The sequence below is a fragment of the Stegodyphus dumicola genome, chromosome 3 (assembly GCF_044657685.1).
Source record: "Stegodyphus dumicola isolate Sdum_Otavi_A_Nest chromosome 3, ASM4465768v1".
NCBI lineage: Eukaryota > Metazoa > Arthropoda > Arachnida > Araneae > Eresidae > Stegodyphus > Stegodyphus dumicola.
The window spans coordinates 23,949,248-23,967,680 of record NC_140770.1 but is presented as its reverse complement, the minus strand read 5'-3'; the positions used below and the strand labels follow the sequence as shown (position 1 = coordinate 23,967,680).

At 33.1% G+C, this 18,433-nt stretch overlaps 1 protein-coding gene across 1 annotated transcript; it reads left to right on the top strand.

Annotated features, from left to right (window-relative positions):
- The first annotated feature begins 2,399 nt into the window (after positions 1–2,399).
- Positions 2,400–17,758, top strand: LOC118184892 (neprilysin-1-like). Its single transcript, XM_085812328.1, has 4 exons — positions 2,400–2,524; positions 10,261–10,368; positions 15,378–15,485; positions 17,446–17,758. Exons 1-4 carry the CDS (start codon positions 2,479–2,481, stop codon positions 17,610–17,612), a joined length of 429 nt encoding a protein of 142 aa, XP_085668454.1. The 5' UTR covers positions 2,400–2,478; the 3' UTR covers positions 17,613–17,758.
- Positions 17,759–18,433: the final 675 nt, after the last annotated feature.

The following is an 18,433-nucleotide window of genomic DNA, read 5'->3' as shown; positions in this document are numbered from 1 at the left end:
TATAACAACGGAATGTCTAGCAATTGCAGCAAGAAAAAAATAGATTAAAAGAAATGAATACTAATTTAGAAATTTTTATTAAGGCAAAGATAAAAATGTATACTAATTTATAAGTCTGTAAATAAGGCAAAGATATATGAAATTTATGTAGCCCATATGTACATACATTGTACATATGAATATGTACATAAATTGTACATATGAATATGTACGAATAAAATTTACGAAAGTATGAAACAAAATTAAAAGAAATGTGTTATGACTCCAAACTTCAGAATAGAAGCCATCTTGATCTATAACATATGCTATGCATAGATCTAATCAGATGCATTCCATACATTCAAGAGATTTTATTAATGCATGTTGTAATGTTTAATGATAATTAACCCATTATCTTATTTTATCTTGACTGTCACTTCTATTTTCCACGTCTTCCAACAGGAGGCAAATTAGTTGACATACATGAACAAGGATACGGCTCTCGGCAATGACGTTGATCTCCATCCTATACCTTTCTCAAATTCTTAAATCAGTTACTTAAATCAGCTTTAACGCATTATTCGCCTTTCTGTTCACGTATTTCAATGCTTTTACTAGGATTTTCCTTTATGAATTCAAATCTTATTTACTTAAGTTTAACTGAATGTTTTATGTAGCATAGATTCCGCACCCGGCGCTGATTGATTTCCTAAAACTGAGCATTTTTTGTCGAGTTTCAGTAAAAAGCTTGTTTTAAACATTCATCTCCACAGTAGACATTTCACTAATAAGGGGCGATAAGTCAGCTGTCAGTCTGTATGGTATTTCTCCCGCCTTTCTGACATGCCTTCGTGGTGTGGTGGTCTGCACATTCAGAGTGTAATTGAGAGGCCCGCGGTTCGATTCCCGGCGAAGGCGTTGCATAATTTTCATCTCTCTGGCCTCGAAAAATCCTAATGTCTCTACAAGTCTACTCGGGATTCAAATTAATTTTGTTTTTATTAGGACTCTGAACAGGGTTAATCTGCTTATATAAAAGTTGCCTGGGGAAGCAGCAAAGTTCAGTTTGATCCCCTCAAAGTAACGAATTTGAGAAGTAGAGCTTGAGTCGAGTGTAACATTTAAAATCCCTCTAGATTGACGAAAAGGGGGGACGCTTCTTCGGATCGCCTCTGGAGGTTGGGGTATTTATTAACAGTGTTAAGGATGCCTCGAGCATGCCGGGTCTAGGATCCCCTTCCTCTAGTGATATGTCTCTTTAGTGCGTGCTTGAGTTCATTTCACGTACGAGTGTAACATTTAAAATCCTTCTAGGTTGAAGGAGAGGGGTGACGCCTCTTCGGATCGCTTCTGTAGTTTGGGGTATTTATTAACCGTGTTAAGGCTGCCTCGAGCATGCCAGGTCTGGACTCTCCTTCCTCCGGTGATCTGTCTCTTTCGTGGATGCCTGAGTTCATTTCCAGGTCTGGGATCCCCTTCCTATAGTGATCTGTTTCTTTAGTGTGTGCTTGAATCTAGTGTAACATTTAAAATCCCTCTAGATTAACGGAGAGGGGTGACGCCTCTTCGGATCGCCTCTGGAGGTTGGGGTATTTATTAACTCTGTTAAGGCTGCCTCGAGCATGCCAGGTCTGGAATCCCCTTCCTCTGGTGATCTGTGTCTTTAGTGTGTGCTTGAGTTCATTTCCTGTACGAGTGTAACATTTAAAATCCCTGTGGATTGACGGAGGGAGGTGGCACCTCTTCGGATTGCCTCTGGAGGTTTGGTAATTATTAACCGTGTTAATGCTGCCTCGAGCATGCCAGGACTGGGATCTCCCTTCCTCTGGTAATCTTATCTCTTTAGTGCTACGTGTACCTAACTGAAATTTAACTCTGCGAGATACATATTGTTCCATTCCTTCCATATGTGTTTTATTTACTCTAGAAAAGAAGAATGAGAGAATAGCAATGAAAAGCACTGCTTCACTTGGGAAATAACAAATGTATACACAGCTCTAACGAACTGAAACAAAAAGATACAGATGTTTTTTTTTCATCTCTACTCTAAAGAGAATGCAGAATGCATCCAATTGTTGAATGGGAATTCATTAGAGTTGTATATGCCTCGTCTGTGAAGCAGGTGAAATGTGAATTGAACATCACTTTTTCATCTGACATTCAACTCGAAAACATTGTTCGGCTTTTTTACATTTGTTCTGTCAACTGTAAACCAGATGCGTAGCAGAATTCCGTCGAAACATATGCTTCATTGTCTCTACAAAAGGGTACATGTCGTATTTGCAAATAAAAATTAAATAATAACGGACTATATCATTTGTTATATTTTATTAGCTGTCATGTCTCTCTCACATAAATACAATTTCTTTTGATCTTACATTGTTAAAATCTACGTTGTTCTAATAAGGTATCGCAGATTTATTACTTCTATTGGCAAAGAGAAAAGAATTTTTGTAAGAGTCATAATCACCAGAAGCGATCGTAGATAGAACATTTACGATGACTAGTGCAATGAGCCTTCTCTGCCAGCTGTTGCTATCCATCCGTACGTAAAAATTATTCATTTTATATAGCAGTAGTTATATTAAATATTTTTAACTTTTATTACGATTTTTGTTTAAAATTAAGTTATAAAATAACTATTCCCTAGTTCTCCGATGAAAACATGCAAACATATTTTAATGTGCATAACAGTCAATAAAGTAATACGATATATTGATCCTTAAATATTAAACTCATTAAATTGAAATTAAGTGAACTTTTAAAGAATAATGTAATATTTAGACTGTCACTAAATAGTTCCCCCGGGGGCTCGACAGAGAAAAACGCTGGCGTTCTGGCTAGGTCAAAATCTAGACAGACTCGATTTCTGGAGGAAAATTAACAGTCTTCACAGTGACTAGAACCATCGTTTATCTCGGTGGTGGGTTCAGGCTTGGAAGGAGCCATATGGTACTTACTGTCTTGTCTATTGCTTGGTTGTGGGGACGTCACATGGTTTGCTACCGAAGGTTGTCCTTAGGGGTTTGGCTTGCCTTGATCAACTCTGGAGGATGGTCGATGTGGTGGATGCGTTGCCGTCCACCCTGTCCTGTTCTTTGTGCTAAAATCCAGACTTGGATGCTGAAATCTTCCTTGGATCGTCTCTAGGGGCAGGGGCGTTTAACTGTGTAAGGCGGCCACATGAACTAGTCAGGTGTGGGTGCCCCTTCCTTCTAGTGGACTGTCACTAAATAGTGTCAGGTATAAATTAGTAACCGATGTTTTTACATCTTTCCTTGAAATAATAAGATTTTACAATGACCTCACAGTAAAACCAACTGTGTAATGTTTCATATTAAGCCGACTCTTCTATTTTCTGTCAGGAGATTGTAATTTCGAATACGGTCAACTCAGGTATAAAGACTTAAGGATACAATGACCATAAAAAAAGAAAATGTAAATTTTCAGAATGTGTTAACTATAATATGATAAAAAACAACGTACGCCTATATTTGGTTTTAACTTGCACTGGTACAGAAGAAAGTTCAGTTCAAATGCTGCCAATGGATTGCTAACAATGATGGAGCAGAAAACGTTGAGTGAAAGTCATTAAAATTGATCATTTAACATGGAGTGAAGATAAACAGATGCAAAATAACTTGTTGATGAAGACACTTTTCAATGAGTTTTCCTGCATTTACATTTCTACCATTCTTAAATTTAACATGTCCGAAGGTTCTTGAATGCATTTGGAACTTCCATTCATTTCTCCTTATTCAGGGAATAAATTTCGAATGCATTTTTGAGAAATTTATTTTATTGAATATCTGCTAAAATCCGCTTTTCATAATTTTTTCAAATACTGGAGTACACAATTTTCTCTAAGAAAACATTGTTTTATTAATATCAGATAAATGAATCTATTTCTGTCAAAGCATGAATTTTTTTACTAATAGTAAATAAAAAACGTTGCATTGAACAGCAGATTTATTATTTTTAAAGATTGTTGGCCAAACCCACATCAAGAGATCCCTTCCTTAAGAATACTCAACCCTGCCAGAATCATAAAAATTTAGGCTTATGTATTTAATTACTATCACAACACACAAATAAGGTTTTAAATAATTTAATATAAAGGTATACCTATGTAGTATAATATTCGTAATGTTTGTATCTGTTGTATGTATAATATCCGTAAAGTATATATATAACATTCGTATTGTTTAAATTTTAGTATAAAAATAACATTCACAAATTGTTTTCAATGAATCTAAAATTAAAATATATTACTTTTAAAAACAACTATAAGAACAGAATCGCAAGAGTAAAGCCATTAAGTGACATTTATGGAAATTCTGACCTAAAAGGTATGCATTTGTAAATCATGAACTAAGCGTGCAATTTTCGAATCAACCTTTGTACAGGAAAAGTAAAATTTGAATGTAAAATGTCATAAAATGCGTCAGAAAAAATATTTAGATGTTTACGCATGATTTACGCTCTAGTGTACATATGTTACACATGAAATTTGAATATATTCATATGATTGGTCGCCCTATATTCGCATATTTGTTTATAATTATCCTATATTATGAGGATTTACGTAAATTATTGGTAACTTTTTTCCGTATATTTATCGACTGCTGAAATTTCTCTAAATATTTTACTTTCTATGAACGTATGCTTGGAGAAAACATTTCCTTGAATCTCCCCCACATTTTACTGCGCCTATACGTACACTTTTGGTACATCTCCCCTAATATTTTTCTTTGCGTGTACGCATAACATTTTTAAACAAATAGTTAAAGTTTCTGTAGTGTTTACAAATGCATAAATGAGCATTTTCTTAAAGTTACGTAAATCTTTAACTATATTTTCACTGTGTCTATATATACATATTTCGTAAAACCTACATATATATATATACAAATTATTTATCCGTATTTTTGTACTTATTTCTTTTGAAAATATACGCAGATAATATATGTACATTATGATGAAGTTATGAAAACGTGTTTTACGCGTCACAATCAAATTGTGAAAACGCCGTTTTAAATACATGTTATTTTGTATATCTGCGTGTTCATTTATGTATTGGGGAAATTGAATATGCATTAAACGCATTTATATTTTTAAATTACTCAAAACACACCATTTGTGACTTTTTCCATGTGTTAAATGTGATGACCTAAAAGAAGAAACAGGGAAATATTTCAAGGGTTAAAGCAGCTTATATTATTTTCGTAAAAGATGTGAAGTTAATATTGTAGATTTTGCATTATTAAAGTCATTATTTTACATCATCACTGTGACGAAAAATCTTTTTGAATTCATATTTAATGTGCCCTGAATAACTGAACAATTATTAGCAAATATAAAAGATGAATAATTATTGATATGTTTTTACCTTAAGAAGCATCTATAAGCAAATGCTTAAACATGACCTTAAGGTAAAACAATAAATGAGACACCTTTTCAAAAATATATGACTCCTGCTTTAAGAATTTTGTTGAAAATAAACCTGTAATTTTCTTTCTTAATAATGCAGCTATTAATATATTCCAATCTTGATACTGTACCTATTTCAAGTATTATTTTTTTCTAACGGTTAAAATTTGTTTTAGTTAGATAAATCTATAGTTTGATGTTATAAAATGATCATGATTAACATCATGACCATTTGAGAAAAACAGCAAGCAAAAATGTTAAGCAAACGTTTTACAGTTATAAATTTCTACTATCATGCAATAAAAAAAACGAAAACACCTTGCAGATATACATAATAAATTTAAAATTTTATCTAAATACTAAGATAATTTATATCATGTTTAAGCTTTAGATACCAGAGTCACAATTTTTGCAATTAAATGCCAGGAAAAGTATATAAATGAACAACATGGCGGAGAGCAAATTTAACTTTTTAATTTTGGGGTCGATTACTCGAATATGGCAAAGCATACAATGGGTTTGAAGGTGGGATGTGTTCTTGGAAGACTCCCTAAGAAAAACTAGCTTTTACTCATGTTACACTGGTAGAAAAACACGAAAACCAATCATGAATCTTTTGCCTGGGTTCGAACTCGGGCCGAACTCCTAGTAATCGGCGGTCTTAACTGGTTGGCCACTGGTGGGACTATTTTGCTTCAATAAGATCCGAAATGAAATATTATACGAAACTGCAACCTCTTCATTTGCTAGAAGAATTTAAGGATAAGTATTTTAACAAAAATCTTAGGATTTAAAAAAAGCTATAAATTTAAAGCTTAAAAACTTTCACACCGTTTCAAAAATTCAGTTTCATTAAGAAGAAAATTCCGTCTTGTTTATAAACGTACCTTGATGTCTCCCAGAATCCTGCAGATGTTTGCTTAAAAATTAAGTTTATAAGGTACTTCTCCCGCCTTCTTAGCATGACTTCGTAGTGTAGTGGTCAGCAAGCTTGACGCGTATTCGAGAAGTCCCTGGTTCGAGTCCCGGCGAAGGCGTTGCTCATTTTTCACATCTCCTGCTTTCATGCTTCAAAAATACCTAATGTCTCTACAGTGGCGCCCGAACTAAAATGTGGTAAATGAGGATTCTTCACCACCAGGATTTGGCGATTAAGTTCCCTATAACCCAGTCGCTCTTTAAAAGGGGGAGTATATAAGGTAGTTCTCCCGCCTTCTTAGCATTCCTTCGTAGTGTAGTGGTAGCATGCTCGACGCGTAATCGAGAGGTTTGTGGTTCGAGTCCCGGAGAAGACGTTGCTCATTTTTCACATCTCCTGCATGTAAAATATCCTAATGTCGCTACAAGTTCATATTACGTATTGTTTACTACTACGTCAACCACCACACACGCAGTAAATATATGTTTCAGTATATGATGATAACTAAATCATACAAAATATTTTTTGCACATAAAATTTAAAATAATTTAAATTACTGCACCGGTTTTATTTTATATGAGCCAATATTACCTTGTGTTTACTTAAACGCAAATATTAAAACCAATTTAATACGACTGTCACAGTTCGGAACGCTCATCTTCTACGCCACTTACCTCGATTCTTTCCTAGTGCCATAAATGACACCAGATGCGTAACGATTCTTGCGATTACAAAGGCAAAGGGCCTATTTTTTATTCTCACAATCCAAGACCTCCTACGAGGAACACACGTTATTTACCATTCATTCTAAAGCTCCTTAAAAGCTGTGTAGTTTCTCCGGGAAGAGCTGCTTAGGCAGTAAAGCCCATAAATAGCACTCTAGTGTCACAGTACTAAAACCGTATTTACACAGGACATTTTATGAAATAATTTAGTATTGTATTTACATATATGACTATTTTAAACGTTTTTATAAATCAGAAATCAATACACAGTTAACAATAATATAAGTAAATATCTTTTGAATCAGGCTATAACTCTTGAATTAAGATAACAATGGTGTTTCAGTATGTAATATAAAATAATTCCGGTTTTTAATATTTACATTAATCTTAAGCAAAATATACAAGCAAACAAAATTAGCATAAATAAGTGCAAAACTGAATATGATCCTGCAATCAATATTGAAAATATCAGGTAGAATAATGGATTTTTAATTCTTTCCTTCAAAAACCAGTTTTAATTCAAAGCATGTTTTGAACATCTCAAAGCAAGACTGGCTTTGTTTTCACTAAACAGATTCCCTGTGCTTAAAAAACATCAAGGACTTATTTCACTTGTTGGAAATATGCAAGTGATCCAGTGAAAGAATGCGATAATGGCTTGAAATAATTATTTACTTTCATTGATAAATGAAATTTTCGTGTAACATTAATTTCTGATGAAATAATACCATATAAAGTTCTTTCCTACAATTTTACAGTTCTGTTTTGAAAAGGGCATTTAAAATACAGGGTGTTACAAAAGCAATGACCCGATTTCAAGAAATCATGATGATTCAGATTTTAAGGAGACGGTGGACTTTAAAATAACTAAAAATCTACCAAAATATTGAATTTGGTTTTTTACTCTCATAATATTTCATGTAAGTAACTACATGGTATGCCAAAAACCGAGTTTAAATATTCTAATTTTTAAAGAAGTTACAAGCATTTAAAATGTGTAAATAACGTAAACTTTGCCCTTTAAATTTTTGAGAAAATTTTTAAAAATGTATTTCAACAGTTATTCACTGATGTAATAATTTATATATTTGCTCAAAAGAAGGGCTTATTTCTAAAAAAAAGCCTAGAAATGTCAGGTATTGACAACTATCAATTGAATTTAACTTTGGTTATGTGAATGCTATACGCGTAGAACATGAAAAAACAAACTCGTTTTTCCCTATTCGTTACAAAAAAAGCGTGATTAACGTCGCTTGAACCAAAGCAAAAAGGGAAGTTTACCTGCTTAGAAAAAAAAAAAAAAAAGAAAAAGTAAAAAATATTGTAAAGCATTAAAAGATAATACAAATGTAACAAATGAAGGTAAAATATATGAAGAAAGTGAATTTTAAAAGTTTCATTGGATATAATGCGTAAATTGTTTCTACCCCTAACTTCGATTCACATACCAATTTGTGATATGTTTATTTGTCTCATATTCAATATTATGAGATTAAAATAGTTAAATGATACGAACTGTTTACTGTACATATTGATATTTAAAGTTAATTTGCTGTTTCACATGACCATGTATTAAAGGTTAGTTTGAAGAAAAACTTTAAATTCGGTTTTTTCAAAACAAAATTTTTCGCAGTTCGTATGTCTTGAAAATGCTCCATGCGTCTCATTTTTAGTTAAAAATGAATGATATTTGGTAGAAACTATCTTGTTATATGTTACAGTAGATCTATGTATGCATTTTTGGATATGAGGTGATTAAGAAGTTTAAACTTGTGATAATGTTTAACAAAAGGTGACATTTTTCAGAAAACTGGGTTTAAGTTTATAAATCCTTTTTAAAAATTTCTGCTCCATCATGTCTAATAACGGATACACAAAACCTTTTGTGAAGTCTTCATAACTAACATAAAGGAAAAATTAGGGGGAAATATTGAAAATTAGCTCGTAAGGAGCATTTTAAATATTTAATTAAATTTATTAATTATTTGTTTTAAAATTTTCAATTTAAAATAAATTGAAATTTTGATCATATATTTTATAAACTGACGTTATAATACGTGTATGTATAAAATTTCTTGTTGAAAGCACAAAAACTTAAAAAACTAATTTTTAAAGTATACAGTCCCCTTAACCAGTTTTGATCGAATAATGTATCGGTAGAAAATTAAAAATCTCTAGTTTCATGTAGTTGTTTCATGCAGTGTTCTTTTAAAATTTAACACAGAGAGGCTACAAATATATAAACAAAAGAGATATAATATTGGAAGGCAACTGACTCGATGACGAATTAGCCCAAAGACGAAACGGCATGACGGCGAAACGACCACAGTTAATAAGTCCATTCCGTAAGCTTCCTGCATGGCCGGTTTCATTTTTTTTTTTTTTCCATATCAAAGTGATTAAAAGCTAGTTTACCCTAGATTGTTACTTCATAAACCCATTCCTCTCCTTAGGTATATAGTCTTAGTATGAACAAAACGTGACAAATATGAAACAAATACCTAACTGAAAAAATTGTAGTCGATCTGTTAGCCCTTTGACTACTAACGGAACATATATGTCCCACCAAAGGTTTAAGAAGGAGACGGAGCGAATCAAAATTCATTCAAGAGAACAATTCATTCGGGAGAAGGAGAGAAATGATAATCACTTGAATGCTGGGATCATCTTCCAATAGTTGTAAAATTAAGACGCCACGGTACTCGTTGAACACAAATGAACATAAAGAAAATATCAAATATGAGTTAAACCAATGTGTAATTTTAGGTTATGCAAAGAATGCTTTATCTTGTACCATACGATGTAAATCTATTTCATATAATAAAGTCTTCCAGAATATTAAATGTGCTTATAATACGTCTATCGCTACGTGTGGAACATTACGTATATCCCATCATTAACTACGGCTGGATCATATATGCCCCAGGCTTTTAGCTTGAAGGCCGTTAGTCAAAAAAATACCAAACGATAAATTTACCTTATTTATGACGTATTTTGCTTACTTGGACAGAAAAGGAATAAAAAAAAAATTTTTTTTTTTTTTGATTCGTTGTCAAAAGGTTAAGTGGAGTAAGTGATTCAATAAAAAAATCCGTCTGACAAAGTTCCTCTTTTACATATACTTTGAATTTTAACCTTGTTAATGCCTGGCACCAATGCAACTATTTTATAATATGTTTCTAAAATAAACTAAATGTTTTCTTTCAGATCCCAGACCAGAAATATACGTGCCAAGGAACACAGATTGCCTAGCGTCATCCACCAAAATTTTCCTTCAACCTGACGCTTGCTTGACATCCGCATGTTCCGAATCAGGTTTCATTTAACATGCTTTCTTATTAGTTCCTAATAATGTGTAATAAGAAGTAATAAGCATGCCTTTTTTATTCCAGATAAAAACACTTTAAAATATTTCTGTGTGTTTCTGGGAAGTTTCAAAGGAAGGTTGTGCATAATCACTTTAAAATGTTTCAAATGAAATTTACTCAATTTTTACACATTTATTATAGAGTTATATACAGCACTAGTTAAAATCAAGTTTTTATTATTAACTTAGTTTACAAATTGCTAGTGTTACTGTTGAAGTCAGCCCGTACTTTTGGGTGGGCAAGGGAAGGAATGAAAATACCGAACATTTCGCGTATGAGACCAAAACCACAGCAGGATTTAAAACCTATTCCTCTGATAACTATAAAAATATTTGTATTTCCAAGTAAAACACGTTTGATTTACTTACCTACTTTAGACAATGATAGAGTATAGCCAACAGTTACTCAAAATGGGTACGAACATCATAGCTCTAACAAAGCTGTATGTTAACCGTATCATGCCAATGCGAAAAACTTTTAAACTGACTGAAACGTAAAATTAACCAGGCAATGGCAAAAGTTTGAAACTTCACGATGCATAACATTTGCTTCTATTTCAAGCCTTAAACACCTGATTAAATACCTTCAAACAGTTGTCCTAAAGGGAACAGCAATGATGATTCGATGCTGCTGTTACTGCTCATGAAATCTGCACTCAGCTGTTCTCTAAAGGGAATAGCAATGATGATTCGATGCTGCTCATGAAAACTGCACCCAGCTGTTCTCAGTATTACAATAATTTCAAACAGTTATTTACAATACCTTCAAACAGTTGTCCTAAAGGGAACAGCAATGATGATTCGATGCTGCTGTTATTACTCATGAAAATTTTACCCAGCTGTTCTCAGTATTACAATACCTTCAAAGAGTTACTTACAATACCTTCAAACAGTTGTCCTAAAGGGAACAGCAATGATGATTCGATGCTTCTGTTACTGCTCATGAAAACTGCACTCAGCTGTTCTCTAAAGGGAACATCAATGATGATTCGATGCTGCTGTTACGGCTCATGAAAACTGCACTCAGCTGTTCTCTAAAGGGAACAGCAATGATGATTCGATGCTGTTGTTACTCCTCATGAAAACTGCGCCCAGCTATTCTCAGAATTACAATACCTTCAAAAAGTTATTTACAATACCTTCAAACAGTTGTCCTAAAGGGAATAGCAATGATGATTCCATGCTGCTGTTACTGCTCATGAAAACTGCACCCAGCTGTTCCAGTGTTACAATACCTTCAAACAGTTGCCCTAAAGGGAACAGCAATGATGATTCGATGCTTCTGTTACTGCTCATGAAAACTGTACCCAGCTGTTCTCAGTATTACAATACCTTTAAAGAGTTATTTACAATACCTTCAAACATATGCCCTAAAGGAAACAGCAATGATGATTCGATGCTGCAGTTACTGCTCATGAAATCTGCACCCAGCTGTTCTCTAAAGGGAACAGCAATGATGATTCGATGCTGCTGTTACTGCTCATGAAATTTGCGCCCAGCTATTCTCTGTATTACAATACCTTCAAAGAGTTATTTACAATACCTTCAAACAGTTGTCCTAAAGGGAACAGCAATGATGATTCGCTGCTGCTGTTACTGCTCATGAAACCTGCACCCAGCTGTTCTCAGTATTACAATACCTTGAAACAGTTATTTACAATACCTTCAAACAGTTGCCCTAAAGGGAACAGCAATGATGATTCGATGCTGCTGTTACTGCTCATGAACACTGCACTCAGCTGTTCTCTAAAGGGAACAGCAATGATGATTCGATGCTGCTGTTACTGCTCATGAAAACTGCGCCCAGCTATTCTCAGTATTACAATACCTTCAAAGAGTTATTTACAATACCTTCAAACAGTTGTCCTAAAGGGAATAGCAATGATGATTCGATGCTGCTGTTACTGCTCATGAAAACTGCACCCAGCTGTTCCAGTGTTACAATACCTTCAAATAGTTGTCCTAAAGGGAACAGAAATGATGATTCGATGCTTCTGTTATTGCTCATGAAAACTGTACCCAGCTGTTCTCAGTATTACAATACCTTCAAAGAGTATTTACAATACCTTCAAAGAGTATTTACAATACCTTCAAACAGTTGTCCTAAAGGGAACAACAATGATGATTCGATGCTGCTGTTACTGCTCATGAAAACTGCGCCCAGCTGTTCTCAGTTTGTTCTATCATATATATCTCCTCAAAAACTTTATTCTATCTAGGAAACAAATTTTAAAGTCATGTGTTTTTTATAATGGCCTGTTACCTAAATATTTAAAAAGTATTTTCATGAAACTGAAGCTCACGATTCCTAATTTTTGCTGTTTATTTGTATCATCGAAATCTCTTTTGTTACATTTAACATTTTTCGGTATGGATTAACAAGAGCTGTAAAAAAAATCGTCGCTTTGATTCCTGTAACACATTCCTGTACATGTCTGATTAACAATTTTGATTTACCTCATGCTAACATGATGATCTCGTCCATAACATGCTCATCTCTTCCAAATGATTGTGTGTATACTAAATCTTTCTTCTTTATTCTGGCACTAATAATGAAAGGGTGAGTTTTTTTTAAATCTTGAATTTAAGATGCATTAAATAATGCATAATTTTCTGGTTTTCACTTTAAATAAGCCACTTTTAATAATCTTCTCGGAATAGACATGATGACTTTTGATTATCCTTTTTAAACAAATAGTGGCGTCATGGCACGAGAACAGGATGCATTTCAAAAAAATCTTTCAATGTCCAACTTCGATTTTAAACAGATTTTTTTTTACCGATATAAAACTATGAATAGCATTTGGTCTGTTATTTTAAGAATTTAAATATTTTAAAATTTACTGTCCAAAATTATTAGTCCAAAGGGTCAATTTGCCCCGAAGGACTACTAAATTCGTTTTGGCATTTTTCGTTGATTCACTTTTCAAATTGTTGCCACTAAATATTATCGCCCTGTATTATATTTAAAGAAATTAAATAATGAATAATTTCAATAAATATATATATGTTTCTCGCACTGTGATAAAACAACGGTACATCCAATTTTGAATAACGTAATCCTCCTGCGAATATGGGCATCTGGAAGCCAAAATTTGAAATTTGGAATTTGTTTTATTATTGATTTCATATTTTGTAAAGCTTTAACGAATTTTTGAGTAACGAACTCAAGGATTTCAAAGCAAGCAATGGTAACGTTGTACAGAAAAAAAAACATTTTTATCTCCAGCGCACGAGACTGTGTATCGGAAATTCTAAAAAAAAAATGCTCATGTTAAAATTATTTTGCGATATTGCTTTTGAACTGAATTTTATGGTTTGAGTACGTAGAACATGATATTTAATAAATAAAGGTAATACACAAAATGTTAAAAAAACGCCCGTTTGGGCGTAATTTAAAATCTGAAAACTTTTAGACTTTTTTTATAACTTTTTTTATTTTCCGCTTTGTAATTTGCTTTCAGACAGGCATTTTCAACATAGGTTTTTTATTTGTTTTATTGTTAATAAAGCTGTTCATTACTTTTGTATTATATTAAATTTGAGGTCGCCGTAGTCAATGGGTAAATGTTGGCTGGAAAGCAGAGGGGGCGAGAAATCGGGGGGCAGAAAAAGCAGCGACAGTTTTAAATATAAGAAATATAAGGCCTGAAAGAGTTGCTCAGAATTCAGGTAAGTAGCTGGGGAATAGCAATTGTCTTTTTTGAAACGATAAAAGCTTGATAATGAGGAAGACGAATTAAGGCTAAAGAGATATACCGTCCCAAGAACAAAAGCAAGAAGAAGAAAAGAAACACAAAAAACGCGCTCGGAAAAGCACCTTTGCCGTTCATTTTCTCAGGAGCTCTGAAAAGCGAGCTGAGAATCGTACACGACAGATGAGTTTCTCAGAGAGTTCTGAACGGCAGATGGAACTGTGTACAACAACTATGAATCCTCTCGAGAAGACCAAAAAAAAAAAAAAAAAAAGACCAACGAGGTAAAGGACCAATATGGAATTCCAGGATTGGTGATGGAAGAACATGATGATTGTAACTAAGTGGAAAAACAATTGACAAGCTAAAACTTACATGAAATTCAGGTTCCTTATATTTCGTGTGAAATATAATGTTACAATTAAGGTAATATTAACGCATAAGTTTATCATAAACACTTGCTAAATTGCTGCGGCTACTCCAATTAAGCGTAAGCTATTAATTTGATATAGCGCCAGTAATTCTGGAAATTCATATGTGAAAGTTATGTGTTTCTATGAAATGGTACGGAGTGCTTTAAGGAAAGATCATTTATTAATTGTAAATAACATTCATTTCTGCAATGGTAGTTTGAAAGTTTAAAGCTTGTTTAGGAAAAATATTAGTCTGTAAGGTCAACACTTGTAGCTAAGATATCGCCCGTTTTGGGGCTGACATTAGGATACTTTGAATTGCTAGAGTATAGGCTTAGCATTAACATGTCAGTACAAACTAGTGTGGATTATGGGTAATGGTGTACGGTAACATGATATGTGCGCTTTTGTTTCACCTTCACAATTATAATAGTCGTAAAGAAGTCAGCACAGATTGCTTATAGTTATTTTGTAAAGAATAAATATATTTTAGTGAAATAAAAAATATTATTGTATCTAGATACTATCCAATTTTTTCCCTTCACTGGAAGGATTTGAAAAAGGTGAAGCATCCTTAGATTTTTGAAACTGTAATGGATATAAAACTGGATCAGAATATAAGCAGTTAGTGCTAAATATTTCACGAAGTTTCTAAAACACTATAATCAAAGTAGTATTTTTTCCTTCTAGAACCGGCGAGTGTGAATTTCATTTGACCAACAGTTAAATTTTTGTCGATTCTTTCCTGTATGCTTCATTCTTATATGTACTTATTTTATTGCTAAACCTGACATTCACATGTAAACTTCAATTACATAATTCAAATATTAATGAAATTTTCTGTTGCAGGTCTTTCAGAAGCTGCTGAAAAGCCATTGGACATATATCGTGTGCTGCCACTTTTCAATGTCTCATCAGATTCTTACGTTTGTCTGACACCTGGATGCGTTAAAGCAGGTAATTTTCAAGTATGTTTTTTTTGGGGGGGAGGGGGTCATTTCTGTATAAAATGGATAGTAAAGATCCTTGTATCCTTTCCTGCGAGAGATATTGCTATTTAAGACATGTTGTATTCGTAAAGACTACTGAGAAATGTGGGCTATAATTTGTCTAAGGTTTCTTAACGGATGTTGCCAGCAAAGTCAATCGGTAGTGAAAAATCTTAATATCATTAAACGACATGAAAAGTTAAGAAGGCATGTATTCTTCAATGCGTTTATTTATTTTTTACCATTTTTATTTGAATTTCACGAATCAAAGAATGAACTCTATATTTTGTCTAATATATCTTAATTAAAAATAGAAAAACAGCAAACAAAAAAAAATTGAATCTATTAAATTTATTCATACATATAATGCTGTTACATGTATTTCGTGATTTCATGTACTGAAGATAATTAATTTGTCTTTAGAACTTCTTCCGTCTTTCTGTTCAGCATTACTCAATCGTTGAAGCAAACTGATACGGAATGTTGACTAATACACTCCTTATTTAATTTTGAATTTAATTTACATATTTAAATTATATCTGATCCTTGCTTTGTTGTGAACTCCATTTTTACTTCCATGTACGAAGTGAAAAAGAAGTATTGTAATCGCGAAAAGTTTGAGGCAGCATATTTCAACGAAAATATCCCTTTTGACCGCTATCGAATGCAAATTAACGATGTTTTTACGTGAGATCTGTACGTAAGGACAGAATAAAAGACTCTTTTAACTGGTTTAAAATGAATTCTGAAGAGAATTTTTCATGGCGTCTGTATGAACGTATTTACGTACGTATCTCACATAACTCAAAAACGAGTAGCCTCAGAACGTTGAAATTTTGCATACAGGACTGCTATAACATACCTCGTATTTTGGTTGCAATCGGCTGCACCAGACGTATATAAATATATTTATATGGTTAAAATTACATAATCGGGATGAGCGCCAAGCTTGGCGAGAGTTTTTTATCTGGAGCGATTTTAATTTGGTTGTGGTTTCCTGCTGTATGTTTTCTGTGGCAAACCTAGAGCTTTATTTCGGTAAATGTAAGAGAGCGAATTTAGTGTAGCCAGATTTTTTGTTTAAATTTAATTTTGAAATGCTGTATTTGTTTTTATAAGTTTTACTGTTTAATATTATTGTTATATATATGTTTAATATTATATTTATATAAATATTTGCAGAAGGTTAAGCTGTTGTTGGTGGGAGAATGTTGGATTTCATATGACATGAAGTTTATAATTTATGAATGTTTTCATTTAATATTATTTATTTATTCATTTATTTATTTAGTTTTGTTTCTTGCATGTGGCAATCAAAAGATATGGAATATTTAAAGCTTTGAACGAAAGTTGTTTAGTGTGTTGAATTCCACGACGATAGTAACTTGAATATTTTAGTTAGTTTATGATGATGAATACGTATAATTTGCTATTCTGTTTACGTTTAAAACTGACTTCGCTGTGCTCTGATCTGATAAGTATATACATTTATTTACGTAATAATTACTTACAAGAATTGTTCATTCTACTATTTTATGATGAATTTACATATATATAGGACTATGCTTTTACTTGCAAAGCTGTTGGACTTCGTTTTACTCATCTAGTATTTTATCATCTCATTTTACTATTCTGTTTACATAAAATAACGGCGTTTCACTACTGCAAAACTTAAAAGTTACTATTCTGTTGACGTTTAAAAATCACATTTTAGTGCTTTCATTGCCGCCTAAAAAATTCGTCAAATTTTGAAGGCCAAAATAGTTTGGCGCTAACTTACCCCGCTTATGAAATTTTAGCCATTTATATATATATTTATTTTCCATTTACCAATTCTGTTTTGATCACTCTCTTGTTATACATAGTAATTAACTTTGATTTAAAAATTTGATATCGTGCAAATTATAATTTTTCCTTTCCCTTTTCAGCTGCCGAAATCTCAGCTAATTTAGATGAGAATGTGAGCCCATGCGATGACTTCTACCAATTCGCCTGTGGTGGCTGGATGGATAGACATTCAATTCCTGACGATAGTTCATCAGTTAGCGCCCATTCTAAACTTGTGATCACGCTCAATAATAAACTCAGATGTTAGTAAATATGTTTAATTCTATTATAAGTGTTATAACTGGAAACATATATATTTCATCGCACAATTATCAAGATGTGTAGTTTTTAAATCACTAAGAAAAATTTTAAATTTTCAGGTCTCCTCTTAAAAATTTATGGTTGTTTGTTTTACTCTTTCGCATCGACAGAGGCCAAAACCTGTTCTGAAGCGTTCCTTCACAAGCTGAAGCACCCGTGCATATGAATTTCTATTGGAATGGATTTCCTTACCCCTGCGTAGTAGACTACTACAGCATTAACGAAACACATTTAAGTGCAGTGATTACTTCTCTCTTGGGGATCTCTGTGCGGTTTCACCCACTCTGTGCAATTTTTCCTTAGGACAAGATTGCAATAGCGAGTATGAATAGTTAAACGCTGACGCTTAAAAAAGGAGAGGGAAGATGCATTCAAATAAGAAAGCCACAAATAAGAGAACTACAGATAAGAGAGCTACTAAGAGATTCAAATAAGAGGGCAATAGGATTCAACTAAGAGAGATACTACTTCAAAAGAATGATTGGCACTAAATTTAAAAACTCTCGAAAACAATGAACCGTGCACTAACATGATGGAGGAAAGCATTGGGTAGAAAATGGACATAGGCGTTCGGGCGACCTGCCAATGTCTGAATGCACGGGCGTTACAGGCGATTTAATTGTGAACGTTAAATAAAAGGTTGAGATAAGCAATTAAGGAAATAAAAAATACGTTATATATTAGGAATGATATATGCATACCTGTTAGACGAATGTACTCCTCCTATATTCCGATTCTTATACTGCTTGTTAAGACATGTTGCGAAAT